At 48.4% G+C, this 15,443-nt stretch overlaps 1 protein-coding gene across 10 annotated transcripts in view; it reads left to right on the top strand.

The window, feature by feature from the left end:
- Positions 1 to 14,831, top strand: part of WDR37 (WD repeat domain 37) — a 47,013-nt gene extending 32,182 nt beyond the window's left edge. For 5 of the 10 annotated variants that reach the window (XM_081062482.1, XM_081062478.1, XM_081062483.1 and 2 more), the window contains exons 11-14: positions 1,358 to 1,499; positions 8,494 to 8,628; positions 9,110 to 9,224; positions 12,056 to 12,633. In XM_081062482.1, coding sequence (XP_080918608.1) covers positions 1,358 to 1,499; positions 8,494 to 8,628; positions 9,110 to 9,224; positions 12,056 to 12,187 — 524 coding nt within the window. In that variant the 3' untranslated portion in view covers positions 12,188 to 12,633. Of the gene's footprint in view, positions 1 to 1,357; positions 1,500 to 8,493; positions 8,629 to 9,109; positions 9,225 to 12,055; positions 12,634 to 12,691 lie in introns of those variants that run through there. The other 5 variants (XM_081062484.1, XM_081062487.1, XM_081062486.1 and 2 more) reach the window with 2 other exon arrangements.
- Positions 14,832 to 15,443: the final 612 nt, after the last annotated feature.

The following is a 15,443-nucleotide window of genomic DNA, read 5'->3' as shown; positions in this document are numbered from 1 at the left end:
TGTAGCAGGGACAGGTGTGTTAGCTTTTCTATTGCTTTGTAACAAATTTCCACAAATTACTGTGTTTCCCCGAAAATGGGGAATGATGGTCCCCTAGCAGGACCATCAGCTCTAATGCATCTTTGGAACAAAAATTAATATGAGACCCAGTATTATGTTAATTATGTATATTATATCATATCATGTCATATATCATATCATACCCTGTATTGTATTGTATTCTATTATACCCAGTATTATGCTTTATTATATATATGATACGATATAAGATCCGGTCTTAATATTATATTAATATGTAAGACTGGATCTTATATGTATTTTTGCTTCAAAAGATGCATTAGAGCTTATGGTCCGGCTAGGTCTCATTTTTAGGGGAAACGTGGTAGTGTCTTAGAATACCACAAATTCACAACCTCATGGACTCCCTGGGTTGGGAGTTCCCGGCACATGCTCGCTGCTCTCTGCTCAGGGTGTCACGGGTGAGATGACGGTGTTCCATGGGGTGTGAGCCCATTGAGGCTTGGGATCCTCTATGGATGACCAAGTTTCTGTTTTCTTAGAGCTGTCAGCTGGGGACCACCCTTAGCATCTCGCATGCCATTGGGTCCCTTGCGGCCCCATCTAGAGACATCTCTGTCCCTCGTGGCTATTTGATTTTTCCCAAATGGGCAGGAAAGCCTCTGTACCTGCACCCTTGAAAGGCCCATCTGATTAGGTCAGGCCAACCCAGCGCAGTCTTCTGGTTAACTCAAAGCCACCTGATTTGGAGGCTGTATCCACAGCTGCGGCAGAATCTGTTTTGCTCTGTAATGTCCTGAGAGGGCCCCCGTAGCAGCTCATCACATTTGGAGGTTCTGCCCAAATCCAAGGGACTCACACAGCCCTGCTCACCAGGGCTGGGGCTCCTGGCCGTCTCACAATTCTGCCCATAAGCTTTTCTGCAAATTTGTCAACAGGTACATTTCCTCGTTGAGTGTTAAAGATTGTATTTTACTGAGGGCTCCTCGTCTCATATTATTAGAGATTATGCTGGAAATGAAGAATTAAGAATTAATTTGTTCATATGCTCAGCCTGCTAAAGATACTGGCCAGACCTTTAGCTGCTAGATCAAGAAGTGAGTTACAAGGACACTGAGTGTCACAGTCCCTTTACGTGCACAAGTGAAAGGCTTTCCAGCTCCTGAGGAAACTGGTCCCACCACGACCCCTTGTGGTATTACTGATTCCTTATGTTTGGGTTTACAGCGAACACTGGCGATGACAACCATGAAGCCTGCTTTGGTTCTTGTTTTTAAGAAAGCTTCACTGAGTGTATCTGCAGGCGGTGATGCTGCACTTTTGTCGTCTTCGCTTGTAGGGCACGACCAGGAGCTCACGCACTGTTGCACACACCCCACGCAGCGGCTTGTGGTGACCTCCTCCCGGGACACGACCTTCCGTCTGTGGGATTTCAGGGACCCGTCCATCCACTCTGTGAATGTTTTCCAGGGCCACACGGAGTGAGTCACAGTCGTTCAGATGTCTCTTTTGACCTGTTCACGAAAACGGTTTGTGGGTGGATAGGGACACTTTATTCAGATCTTAATTTTCATATTAATTTCCAACTCCACTGTCTTTCAAATGGTACTCTTTTCCTAAATACTTAGCTCCATTTGGGAGACGTGAAGGGATTTAGTAGGAGACCAAGAGAAGTCACTCATGTTTTCGTAGGCCGTTGGGTGAGGACAGACCGGGCAGTGGGAGGGGTCGGGAGAACCGGAAGTGCTGTGCGTGGTCACATGGGACTGTTCACAGAGCTCCGAGTCCTCGCATGGGCTCATTTTCCCCTTGGTTTGACATTACACATATTTGCAGGGTCTGCTCTGGGAACACTCACAGCCACACACTCGCTCTCACCGTCCCTCTGCCTGGCTGGCTGTTGGGCGGCTTAGTCATGACTGTGTCTAACAGGACTGTTTCCACAACTTGCTTTACCCTTTTTGAAGTCTTTGGGACTCGGTGGCGACTGGCTCGGGGCTGGGTTAGATGTCCCATCACGGCTGCAGTGGGAGCCACAGCAGGGTCTCTGTCACCGTGGCGGGGACAGGCCCCTGCCTGGTGAGACCCCACACTGTGTGGGCAGCAGGTGGGGCTGCAGGCTGCTTTATCCCATGTACACAGCCTTCCTGTCCTGTCAGCACTCAGCCTCTAGAAGTAACTGCAGTTAGGAAAAGCCAGAATTGCGACATTTTACAGGGTTTCCGCTCAGGACTCTTCATCCATGACTATTGCTTTTTTGTCTCTGGCATGGGTTCTCTAGGTTCGCGCCCATGTGACGAGTAAAACCAACTGAATGCATTACCTTTGCAGTCACATAGTTGTCCCCACGCAAAGGTACACATGCATCAAAACCGAACACGAAGCCTGCTTCCTGTGGAAGAGCAGAGCAGCGGCTGGCCCTGAGTGTGTCCCATGTCATCGCTCACCTCTGAGGCTGTGGCTTCTACTGCCCTCAGACCTTGTGGGCCTCTGTCCTAGGGGACGCCCAGAACGCAGCCGCTGCACTGCCGTCTGTCCTGGCGGAGCGGTGCTGTCGACATTTGCAGCATCGAGCACAGTGCCACCAGGAAGCACGTCGGTGTTCTCACAGGGCCCATCCTGCTAATCTAGGGGGCTTTCCTGAGTCCTTCCAACCTGACTTTCTGAATATTAAACACAAAACTCAGACGTGCAGTTCTTAGGGCTTTGCTGTCCTTCACTTGTTGAATGTGGAGTGGTTTTTAGTGGAGCGTTGCTTAAACAGAGGTGGTGTTTCTTAAAAACACATGACCACATACTTCACATTAACTCAATGTGCAATGCGCTTTGTAAAGCTTTATCTCAGGGCCTATTTTCCTATCCGGGAACTCGGCAGGGTCCTTCAGTGACGTATGTTAGAATTTCACTCCTTTCATGGTGCGAGCAACTCACTGTCCAGTTACTTTGAATTTCTGTATTGGGCTGTCTTACGGCGAGATGTAGCTGGAAAGGTGTCCATGTTATTGCCCAGTTTTAGAGCCAGTTTTCCAGGAGCTGGGAGAGATTATTTTTTCTCTTTTTAATCTTCACTGTTCACCCTGTAGTTTCACATGGATTCTCTGCCTTTTGAAACAGAAGAGTTTGAGATGTAACGTGTCACTGTAAAATGACAACACAGCCCAGTGGGCCCCCTTGAAATCTGTGCTACGTCATTTTTGCTGGACAGAGACAGAGCTCCCTGACAAAAGGTCTTTTAGGCTTCCGTTGTCAGTTTTCAGAGAGGACAAACACGCCTATTTTTTTTGACGTGCTATGTTCATTTTCACTCTGTACTGTGAAATCTCTTCATTATGATGGGGATTTTACCATAATAGGATTTATTTTGTATAATTGTGGCTGTTATTATTTGACTAGCTATTAGTGACCCCAGGTGTACCCATTTATACGAAATGTAATTTTAAACACTTTATATAACAAATTGTTTTCTTAATAGCAGGAATAAGAAATTGTAGTGTGTATTCTTCTTGGGAATAATAGAAATGTTTAATTGGAAAATTTTGGAATGTCACGGGAGTTTGAACTGTTGGCGGTTTATTTCCCATATATTTCTGTCCTCACCGTCAAAAGCTGGGACCGAAATCCAGTGCTTTTCATCTGAACCCAGCCAAATCCTTATATATTCATTCGTTTTCAGCTGGCACCACCATTCGGTAGTGGGCCAATGTTGGGAGCAGTCCTGTCCGTAGCCCCCCGCCCCTCTGCAGCCCATAGGTGTGCTCTCCCCTGGGCGGGACGCAGAGCATGGGTCATCCCAGCGGGCCCACCCTGGGTGCCGTGGATGCACTGATGTTTCTGCAGGGCTTCTCATTGTAACGAAACCTCTTCTTAGGTTAGGTCAACTACCTGTCCTCTGAAAAGAATGGACACGTGCTCACGGAGGCTTTTCCTGGCACAAGGACCCAGGTCCCAAGCTCCAGCATCACCTTCTTCCCTGCGGAGCTCAGTAGAGCGTGTACCTCTCACCCCTTTTTTTAGTTTTGTTTCAGTTACTATAAAAAGGGGCTGACAGTTGAGGCTGTCACTGGGTCATTAAGCTACCCCTACAGGTGGCCGATGACTAGTCTATACCTGGCGGACAGTATTTACAAGTGTGATGCACTCTGGTATTGACACAAATCTGAAATAAGCTCAACACGGATAAAATAATTGAGAATGCAAAGTTGTTTCTTTTCTGCTTCAATGTTTTCCATAGGATTGCAGCTTTACCCCTCAAATGTGAATTTTAGCACTTTCTTCTAAAGAAAACAAAGAACTGCATCTAACAGGATAGAATTTTTAAAAACGAGTCAAAACATTATCATGTTTGCTTTAAAGTCAGGACATTTTCACATGCTTTCATTGCCAAATTCCCAGGGGAGATATGTAGTACTAAATACCAAATTCTAGGTCATGTACTGACAAAGGAGAAAATAGCTTTGAATTTTGTGTTGCGCTTTTATCAGTTTTCTGTATGCTTTTGAAGAGAAACGTGCTTGGACAGCATGACGTTTTTAACTGGGCAGTGGTGGTTTTGACCGTATTGAACTCTTTGCTTGGTCCGTGACCAGTTGTGCGCAGGCCCGTAGTGGGGACGGGCAGTGGTCTGTCGGCAGACCGCTTCCCAGGTGTCATATTCAGTCTTTAGTATTAAGTGGTTTCTGAGCAGTTACTGAAGGTGCAGTGGATGGTGGGTCATGGCTTATTTTACACATACACACACATGTGTACCCCTATCCACACACATATACACCTGTTCATATGTGTACGCACCTGTCGACATCGTATACACCTGCCCACACACACACGCACCTGCCCACACGTGTACTCACCTGCCCACACATGTGCACACCTGCCCACACGTGGCATATGCCTGTCAGCGTGTGTCACGGCCTGTGTAGTCCAGGTCACACCAGGCAGGCACGCTGACACACACGGAAGCATATTTGCACAGTCCCGGGCTGTAAGGGCCCTTACATACCTCTAGTCCAGTGTAGGAGTCAGCCCACACTCTAGTGTGAGAAACACTTCAGATCAAGCTCCTTCTGTGACTGGTGAAGAAAAGACCCTCCCCGGCTCTGTGAGGGCTCACCCAGGGCTGTGCGCATGGCTCCATGAAATGTCTGATGGGGGAGTGACCTTCCTTCAACTCTGTATTTTTTGTCTAATCTACTAGTATGTTTGAGAGTAAAAATTTTGCAGCTCCTGATACATTTCTGACTTTAATTTTCCTAGTTATTGTGAAGAATAGGGCCTGTCTCTAGTATATCACCTTCAGAACTGATGTAAAGTTTTTCATTTTTGAAGATTTAAGAGGAAATGAAACCTTTGAAATTTTTTCCTTCCTAGTTTTTATACACAGACTCACATGGTGATACTGAGATGTTGGCTGTCGTTAATTGGTGAGTGTGTAACAGGTAAAGTCTCGGATTCAGAGGATAAGGGAATGGAAAATTAGGTTATTAAATCCACAGGGAACTCACTCCTCACCTAATTTAAGTGGAATGCGTTCCTCTCAGATTCCTTTAAAATCTTCAATGTCATTACAAATATTCAGAACTTACTTAACAGTTTTCTGTTCCGTGTTAAATAAGAATGAAACAAGGACCTGATGTCACAGAAAGGAAGTCAGGGTCTTGATCTGATCCTACTTATTTTACCCTCTGTGTAATCGTTTTGTATCAGGTTGTGTGGAACTATCATCTTTGACTAATGTGTGAAAAAGCTTCGTGATTAGTAAAATGCTGAGGAGGAGAGTTTAGCCGAGTTAAGTGAATGTACTGTTTGCACGCTTCTCAAGGCCACTTTCGGAGCCCTTCTCTGGCCAGTAGCAGACCTGGGTGCTGCAGAAACTTTTCTCGGAGCTGTCAGCCACACATTTCAGGCACTAGAGTCACAGCAGCATGTCGTGAAAGCCACTAGGCTGTAAGGTCCCGAGGAGCGGTTTCACCCTCCTGTCTGTGGTGGGCTGTCTCACACGCAGGCAGGAGTGGCATACAGTCGGTGCTCAGAAATCCTTGTCAGTTGGACGGTTGTGAAGTTCAGTCCTTTGGGTAGTTTAGACTGGACAGTTGTCCTGAGGAGGGAGGTTTGGGGAGGAGAGCAGCCAAGTGACAATATGAGCAGCCTCATCGTCTGGAATTTTCAGTTCTAAGAAGGAATCACGTGTGAAACAAGTGTGACTCTCCTTTGGAATGTTTTGGACCTCAGAGTGTGCTGTTTGGGGAGCTGGCATCAGGGATACTCAGACATGTGCTACTTGGCGGTGAGTGTCCCTTCCCTGTAGGCAGCTGAGTTGGTGACGAGAGGCTGAGCTCTGCACAGCGCACGTGGTGGGGAGTGCTCTCCCAGGCTGGCGTCTGCCTGAGCATGGCACCTCACTTGCTGGAAGCCCAGTTTCTAGAACAGTTTCGGAAGGACTGTGGTGACCTGATGAGTATGTGCGCAGTCACGCTGTGTCTACAGCCCCTGGGAGAGCGCTGCCTCGGCTGGTGGGAGAGTGCTGTGGTCCATGTGTCCCGTCAGCCTCGGCGCTGCACGAACACCGCACATGAGCCGGTGGCTGATGGGTGAGAGGCCAGGCTGTCCGTGCCCACCACACGTCCACAGCTGACTGCTGCAGGCCCAGCTTCCAAGGGGGGTGCCCCTCCTGCCCTCTCCCCTGCTGTGAAAGGGTGGCTTTTTAGTAGGAGCCACGGGTAAGGTAAGGACTGGGCGTAAGGTAAGGACTGGGCGAATGGGCACTCCACACTCAGTTTCTGATGCTCCAGCCTCTCCCACATGGAGTGTTTTTTCTTAGCTGTGAAATTCCGGAGATTGTTATGCAAAACAGCTCTGTGTGTGCTGGGGAGCACAGCTGTTGGCCCTAATGAGGACTGCTGGTTGATTGAGACCCTCAGAGGGAGAGGAATGTTCCAGTTGGGGCAGTGGTGTGTGGCAAGGAGGTACTGTGCTGTCAGCTGGAAGCAGAGACTTGGCTGCTCCCGGCGACAAGACAAATGAGTCTGCTGCAGCCTGGCGGAGTCTGTGCTTTGCGGTGTGCGGCCCAGGCGCCTGCGCACCCGAGGGACCCGCGTCCAGGTGCCTTGGGACGACTGCTCCATGCTGGCTCTGCCTCTGATGCCCCACAATAGCTGTCAGGGCGGTGATTTATTAGAAACCGAATGTCTTTCAGCGTTCCATTAACATAGGGCGAGGCGCTCTTTTGTGGAGACTTTCCCCATTAATTCCGCAGGCTGCTGACTGAGACCAAGTGGGGGTCCACACCTCCTGAGGCCTGTGTTCCACAGAGCAGCCCCCATGTGAGCGGCTGCCAGAGTCTTTGGTCCTCGGAGTCTCCGAACCTTGCTCCTGACTGTCACATGGACGGGGTAGCACCTTCTCTTACTCAGGCCTTTGCCTCTATGACCTTTAAGTAGGGTCTTCAGATGGCCTTTCGGGTTGATCTCCAGCCTCCCTGTCTCCCCCTTCTCCCCGCGTCACACATGGGCCCATGTGGGCGACGGGCCTGGCCTCAATGGGCTGAGGCCCCACGTGCTCAGGGCGCCCCACAACAGCAGTCACTCCCAGATCCACCTGGCAGGGACTCGGTCCAGGTTTAACCAGTGGAGTGGCTTTTGATGTATAGTCTGGGTTAGACCTGGGTTTTCTGAACCTGAAAAGGTTTTTCCTTGTTTTAGACTCTGAGTGAGATGAAAGTAGTTTGAAATTGTGAGCAATGAGATTGTATATGTAAAATATATGTGATTTATTTTTATTATTTTTTAAAAGATTTTGTTGGGGAAGGCGAACAGGACGTTATTGGGCAACAGTATGTCCTTCCAGCATTTTTTCCAAGTCAAGTTGTTGTCCTTTCAATTTTAGCTGCAGGGGGCGCAACCCACCATCCCTTGCGGGAGCCAAAATGGCAACCTTGTGGTTGAGAGCTCCAACCAACGGAGCCATCTGGCCACCTGGGAGCTGAGCGGCAGCTCATTGACTTCATTCTAGTTGTGGAGGGCGCAGCTCTCACTGGCCCATGTGGGAATTGAACTGGCAGCCCCATTGCCCAGAGCTCGCGATCTAACCAATTGAGCCACCCGTCCGCCCTTATATATGATTTATTTGTAGCTAACTTATATGCCTGAAAAAACATGACTCTTAAATATCCTGGAGGCTGTTATTTAGGGCCAGAGCTGTCAGGAATTGTGGGATTATTTTCTTGACTCTCTTTCATTTTATCTTTAAAATGTTTTCTTCATCAAGGTATAATTGACAAATGAAAATTGAGTGTATGTTTGATGCGCTCATACTCTGAAATGGCCCTGGTCAAGCTAATTCACATCTCTAGCACCGCCCTCAGTTACTTTGTGGTGTGGCGAGAACACTACGTGCTCTGATTTCTACACACTGTGCAGTGCTAACTGTAGTATCCATGCTGGACACCAGTGGGTGTGCTGACCCCGTGCTCTTTACTTGTAGCACCGTGACCTCGGCCGTGTTCACCGTTGGAGATAACGTTGTTTCAGGCAGTGATGATCGCACCGTCAAGGTCTGGGACTTGAAGAACATGAGGTCCCCCATTGCAACCATTCGTACTGACTCCGCCATCAACAGGTGAAGAAAGCTGCTCATTGCTCAGCCTTGTACTTGATTTGAAAGGGTCGATTGTAATGTAAATGTAATGTAATGTAAATTGTAATGTAAATGATGGGCATTTACTGTTCAGTTGATGGAGCCTTGGGATAATGGTTTAAGCCCCAGGGAAAATATGTTACTGATGCTCGAATGCAAACTCAGTATTCTGTAAATACTGAAAGTACTTAGTATAAACCTGGTTGGTGTAGTGAGCTGTGTAAGAATAAGAATGAGCCGGTTATGGCCCTGTGTCGTAGCACTTTGGTTTCAATGACCGCATAGCACAGAAGTACCGGGCCTCTGTGACCTAAAGCCTAGACAGGTAACACTTGTGATTTGCTATCGTGTTTTGTCATGAAACGTGCATAGTATGAAATATCCTACTGCATCGTAATCTGTAAACTCAGACACCTGTGCTGCCACTGTTTTATATGTAACCCACTTTGTTTCTGCTTTGCAGGATCAATGTATGCGTTGGCCAAAAAATCATAGCCCTCCCGCATGACAACCGACAAGTGAGATTGTTTGACATGTCCGGAGTGCGGCTGGCACGGCTGCCCCACAGCAGTCGGCAGGTAACTGCGTGCGCATGCGCGCTCCCGGGCACACCAAGGCCCAGCTTCCTCAGAGCCACTTTGAAAAGGGACAGGTTATTTTCACTACATTTAATGGAATATATCCAAAATAATGTCATTTGGACATGTGAGCAATATAAAATGTTCGTGGTGTTACATTCTTTCCTGCTAAGTCTGTGGAGGCTAGGTTTTCTGGGAAACATTTGATCTGTATTTAGAGTTCCTAAAATTTAACACTGACAAGGCTTCCCAGTCCCTGAGTGTCAGTTTTTAAGTTTAACTTCAATGAGATCAAGTGCCCAGCTCCTGGGTTTCACTGGCATGTTTCCGGAGCTCCTATGTGCGTGGGCCAGGGCCGCCGTGCTGGGAAGCGCAGTCTTAGTGGCGGTTGAACTCACACAACTGGGAACACACAGGATGTGCGTGGCAGGCGGGAGCTGTGGCCACACTTGGGGAAGCTTTTTAGGAAACGTTGCCCTCCACTCCCACCCAGGAGACCCCTTTCCATGACTGTTGGCCTGGACACACTCCACTGTTGGTGTGGCTTTCCTGGGGGCTGGGGTGGCCCTGAGTCAGCCCGGATGGGTCAGGGTGCACCGACCGCTGACTTGGTGTGTGAGGGGTGTCGGGGGCCTGTGTTCAGGTAAGTTCCCTGCCTGATTCCAAGTGTGAGGGACATACGGCTCCTTCTGTGGGGAAGTGGCTGGAGCTGCAGGCTTGTGCCGAACTGAGCCCCGCCCCAGGCATCTCTGTTGCCTTTCACCTTTTCCTGCCTGTCACCGTGACCCTTCGTTCTTTCTAAAGGAACTCGGCCCTGACACTGCGTCATGTGTCTGTGCACCCAGGGTGCCAAGCATGGCTGCTCGTGTCCCTTCACAGGCGAGCCTCAGCACGGTCACCACCGGAGGTAGATGGTCAAGTGGCATTTGCTGCCAGCTGAGAGCACCTTCTCCTGAAGGGGAACCCAGGTCCTGAGAGCCCTCTGTCCTTGAGACACGCTGCCTTTTCCCTGTGTGACTCCCACGTACACTGTTGGAAATGCATTATTTAGGAGTGCCGGTCACAGAAAAACTACTAATAACATTAGAGTAGCTGTGGAAAGCTTCGCAGCTCCTAGCAAAGCTGCAGCTGCAGCTGCTTGTCCTGGGGGATTATCCTGTTGGGTGGCCGCTGAGTGTCACCCATGTGCCCTCCCTCTCTCAGCCACGTCCGTGTGGCACACAGCCACTGTGTGGCATGGAAGGCTGTGTTGGGAAGCACTGGCGAACTAATGGGAGCGACCATCGCTTTGAGACTGTTTCCGTTGAGAGAACAGGGAGTTCTCAGTGGTTCTCGGTGGTGTCACTGCCGTGGACACAATTTCACTTTTATTACTTATACACAGTCCGCTTTGTGGGATTGCAGAATTCTGTTGTGTTTGCGTTTGTTTCCTTTTAAAGTGGTTCCCGGAAGGACTTACTTTTAAGATTAACGAATAGCATTTCATTTGACATTTCATGACCACTGCTTCAGACGAGTAATTGGTTTTCGTGTCATAGAACCATAGCTGGGATCTCTGCTTCATATTGTCCCAGCTTCTTTCAGCTGACAGACTTAAAAAGAGATGACGACACTCAGTCAAACTTAGTCACTAGGGTGACAGGCTCTTAAGATGGAATTGTCTTACTTTGGGGCAAGTGTTAAGTGACATTTCCCAGAGCCAGCACTGTGAACAGGAGCCCAGGGAGGAGGGGCCGGCCATGGTGATGGGTCTGCAGAGTCCACGCACTCCCAGGGCCATTCCTGGGTCCTGTCCAGTCTCGAGCACTCTGGGAGTGTGCAGAGGGTTAAAGGGTGGGCCGCGGCCCAGAGCAGGCGGGCGCCCGGCTCCCCTGCCTGCAGGTCCCGTCCTTGAGCACCTGCCTTCAGTGTTTGTCCCTTGGACGCCTGGCGTTGAGGCGCGACCTGCCCGCCTGTCTCTTCGTGTCCCTAGCGCGAGTGTAGAGGACACCCCCAGCCCTTCGTATGTGGCTCCTTTCTTGTACTACTTTTCCCTTGGTGGCCTGCTGGGTTCTGTCAGACGAATGCGAGCAATGCTCACACGTAAATGTTTTGCACAGAGGACCTCTGTGCCACTATGTAAGCGTTTCTTTCACCCAATTCCTATCAGCTATTCCCAGTCCTGCTTCCTGTATGCCTTGTCACAGTGTGGTGACAGCTGTGTTAGAGGCATGTATGATGCGTGCTAAGTCTTGCTGCACACATTTACACTGGACATGTCACACTGAACTTCGTAGGTATTCGGCAGTAACTTTTCTACGTTCTGCTGGTTAACCGGAATTCCTGAGGATAGCAGGAATCTGCTTGAGAGGCCATTTATGTTTCCTGGTTTTATTTGGCAACGCATGTGTTTTTGCAGCTGCTTTAATACCTGAACCAATTATTTGTTAAAATGGCATTTGAGGTCTCTGAGTGAATTTTATTGAGTTTATTCCCAAATTTACCCAGCATCATCTATTCATTAAAGCATTTCAAATTGATCATTTCTTTCTTTCTGACTGTAATCCTACTCATTTTTTTAAAGAATCCTAAAGTGCTTTTGTGTGTCTCACTACTGCACTCATGTTGTGTCTGACCCACTGGTTCCGTCATGGCCTCCGCACTGGCACACCTCTCAGCGCCAGTCACAGCCACTCTCAGTATTTTGGGCTAACGTTGACTGATCCCACGTGTTCGTTTTTCTCTCTCAATTTGGTCACTTTGAGTGGTGTAGCTGTTAATGTGGCTGAGGTTCTGTAGGTCTTATGCTTCTGGAATAATGCACTAACTCTGGTTTGTGTGATTGGCACTAGGGCCACCGAAGAATGGTGTGCTGCTCGGCATGGAGCGAGGACCACCCCGTGTGCAATCTTTTCACCTGCGGCTTTGACAGGCAAGCCATTGGCTGGAGCATCAACATCCCTGCGCTGTTACAGGAGAAGTAGGGTGGCTGGCGTGCCTTACTGTGCTTTGCCGTGGACCTGCGACTGGGGCAGGCTTTGCGCAGACCGACCAGCCGTTTTGTGCCAGCTGGACCTGAGGAGGGGCTTTGTATGTGTCCGTTTCACATTGTACCCAGCTTGCATGAAGTGTATAGAACTGTGTTCCTGTGTTTTATTCTGTCCTTTGTTTGTGCTGGCATCCTCTGTCCAGTGGGAACGAAGTCTCTCCCTACAGCGTGTCACGGTGATTTGCTGGCATTGGCCAGGGGACAGGAGGCAGGCATCACACTGTGAGTCCAGTGTGAGCTTGTGTGCGCACGTTGAGCGGGAGTCGTCTGGCATTTCTGGAACAATCCTATGTATTTCCCTCTTCTGGGAAGATGGCAGAGCTGCGTTTGCGTTGGCTAACAAATGACAGGAATGATATAAAGTCCCACGTTTACTCCGTGTGAAGTTGTAGCATGTGCTGTTGTGTAGTAATTCAGCTTCCTCTCTGTTCTGTTACAGGTCTGTGAAATTAACCTGGAACTTAGAATTTAAAAAAATAGCATAGAATGTTGAGTTTGCAACAGAGAGTTTCTTTTGAAAAGCAAAAGTTTTTGCTCTTTTTATAGAAAATCATTTCAATCTCCTGAGGTCTAATATTAGCAAATTTTAAAATACAGTGATTCTAATCACCGATTTCAGATCTTAAGCAAAATTTAGAGCACTTTAGTTTATAGCTATGGTTATAAACAGTCTAGAAGTTTCAAATGACTTTTCCATTGAATGTGACTTGACCTTTTTAAGATTCCCTGCTACCTGAAAACAAAACCTTATTTATTTTTTACACCTTTGGTTTGCCTATTTCTACATGGGTTCACTTCTTGGTGGTATCTGAGAGCCAGCAATGCAAATAAATGAGTACTACCTCAAAAACAAACGTGTGGGAAATGTGGGAGCTCAGTGTTGCTCTGTTAAGCACTTTGGCTCTTAGCTGGAATACCGAGTTCAGTTCACAAAGCAAGCAAGTCAGTCAGCCAGTGTACCCTGAGGACGGAAAGCGCTTCCACTGGCTGACAAGGTGGCAGCCAGAACGGTAGTTCCCAGGTGACAAGATGCCCTTGACACCTCTCAGTGCCAATCCTCCCACTGCCAGGTGCGTCCGTCAGTGTCGCCTTCTCAGCAGCTACTGAATCTGATGCTTGTGACTTCTTATTCCTGTTGAGTTTCAGTTTTTATAGACATCTCAGCATACTGCCCCTCATACTTTTAATCCTTTGAACGTGTCCCCTTGGACACTCGCCCTTGGAGAGGCACGAGTGGGTCACCTTGCAAACGGCCTTGGGTGAGCCCCTGCCCGTGTCTCCGTTTTGTAGCGACGGGACTGGAGTACCCCAGGCCCCTTCACTCAGGTCCCGCAGCAGCTGGTCTGCGGCACTTCAGCCCTGTGTCATGGGTGGTCCCGAAATAGTCTGCCCAGGAGGGAAGAGGCCCAGGGAACCAGTACTGACATGGCCTGGAGTTGAGGTTGCTAACCAAGGGACATCCAAGACATGTCTTTGAGTGACTTTACTTTTAAATCTCAAGAATGGGTTGTAGTTTTAAAGTATGACATTTGCCCTGAGCACACAGCTCACAGTCAGGCTGTCACTGTGGCCCCGCGGCCAGATGTCTGATGCGCGTGCGTCCTGCCCTCCATACCCCAAAGGTATGAGCGTGGCCACTTCTCAGCGATGAGCTGCACAGCCCACTCGGGTTCCTTTTGCATTTTAATGTGAACAGCTGCTGTCTCAGAGTCATCGTTAGAGCTTTGGAAAATGTATACAAGCAGCTAAAACAAACTTAAGCAGACCTCTGCCAGGTGAAAAATCATTGGAAGCTTTTAGATATCTTTGTGATAGCCATTTAGTTCTGTGCAGACCAGCGCCCTTCACAGCTGGCAGCCATTCCCCTTGTTGCTGAGGGGCGGGGCCGCCCTCCTCACTCACGTAGGTGAGGGTGCGAGGCCTCATGGTGCTCCAGCTGGTCCCCAGGGGCAGGACACGCCCCTGCTGCTGCCGCGTGTCCTCTGACGGGGTCCATCCAGCTGCTCTGGCCTCAGTGCCGGTGATGTCAGGAGCCGTGAAGTGGATGGGTTAGTGTGTGCACGAGTGTGTGTGTGTGCACAAGTATGTGTGTGCACGAGTGTGTGTGTGTGCACGAGTGCGTGTGCGCACGAGTGTGTGTGCGTATGTGCATGTCCTGGGTGAAATGGTCATGTGATCAGCCATGTGAGTTCATGTAAATTAGTGTTGGAAATGGGAGTGGTTTTGTCCTATAAGCCGACATGTCCAGAATTTCATTTACTGATGGAAGGAGAATGTGTGGTTACTGAGGAATGTGTACCGATAAGAATTTAAATGAAAACATGTTGGACAGAGCAACACTTTCTCAACCGCTGCACGTCAGTTTCTGTAGACTCAAAAATTCTGTGCATATTTTGAAATCTGAAGAATCCTATGTAAATTATTTGTTGCTTAAATCTGTGAAAAATGAGTTTCTTTGGGGGAAAAGTATGCATTTGTAAGTGTGTAGAAGCAAGTGTTTTTATTGTATCGATGTAATTGTTTTAAGTGTTCAGTGTCTTCATTGTAATATGAAATTCATTAAAAATCCATGTTCCATAGTTACTGTTGTAAAGTCCTATGTTATTAGGAGTCTCTTTTTATTTTATTTCTTTTTTTCATGTTTTCCTTTCGTGCAACTTTGTTAATAGCTACTGAACATCACAGTGATGTAGAAATTGAACCAATTTCTAATTATAGTACTGCCCACTTGAAAAATTTTTATAGTAGACTTGAAAGATCCATGTTATATTTCTGGTTCATTATGCCAGTATTAAACGGTACGTAATGTGCTTCTCCATTCCTGCATCCTCACCCCAAAATTTTCTGGAGTTAACAATTTGACATAATGCAGGTGTTCTCAGAGTTCCTCAGAGTCTTGCAAGATGCTTATATGGTTCTCATCACAGTTAAGCTTCTTTGAAAGTTTAAAAAATTGCAGTTAACAGCAAGTCGACTTCATTTTCTGTGGGGCAGTACAAATCCGGGTCAGCTGCTACTGGTCCCCTCTGTCCTCATCCCCATGTGTGAAGTGTTTTGTGGGCGGCAGGGCTCTCAGCAGTTGTCAATGCTACGTGCCACCCCTGCCCGCAGCCCCTTTCAGGCTGCTAAGGCTTTGCCTGCATTGCACAGGCACTGGGGGCATGCAGTCCCCAGAGGGTGGAAATTCTCCA

Source organism: Rhinolophus hipposideros (assembly GCF_964194185.1).
Source record: "Rhinolophus hipposideros genome assembly, chromosome: 1".
Taxonomy (NCBI): Eukaryota; Metazoa; Chordata; class Mammalia; order Chiroptera; family Rhinolophidae; genus Rhinolophus; species Rhinolophus hipposideros.
This window is presented reverse-complemented; position numbering and strand designations above follow the sequence as displayed.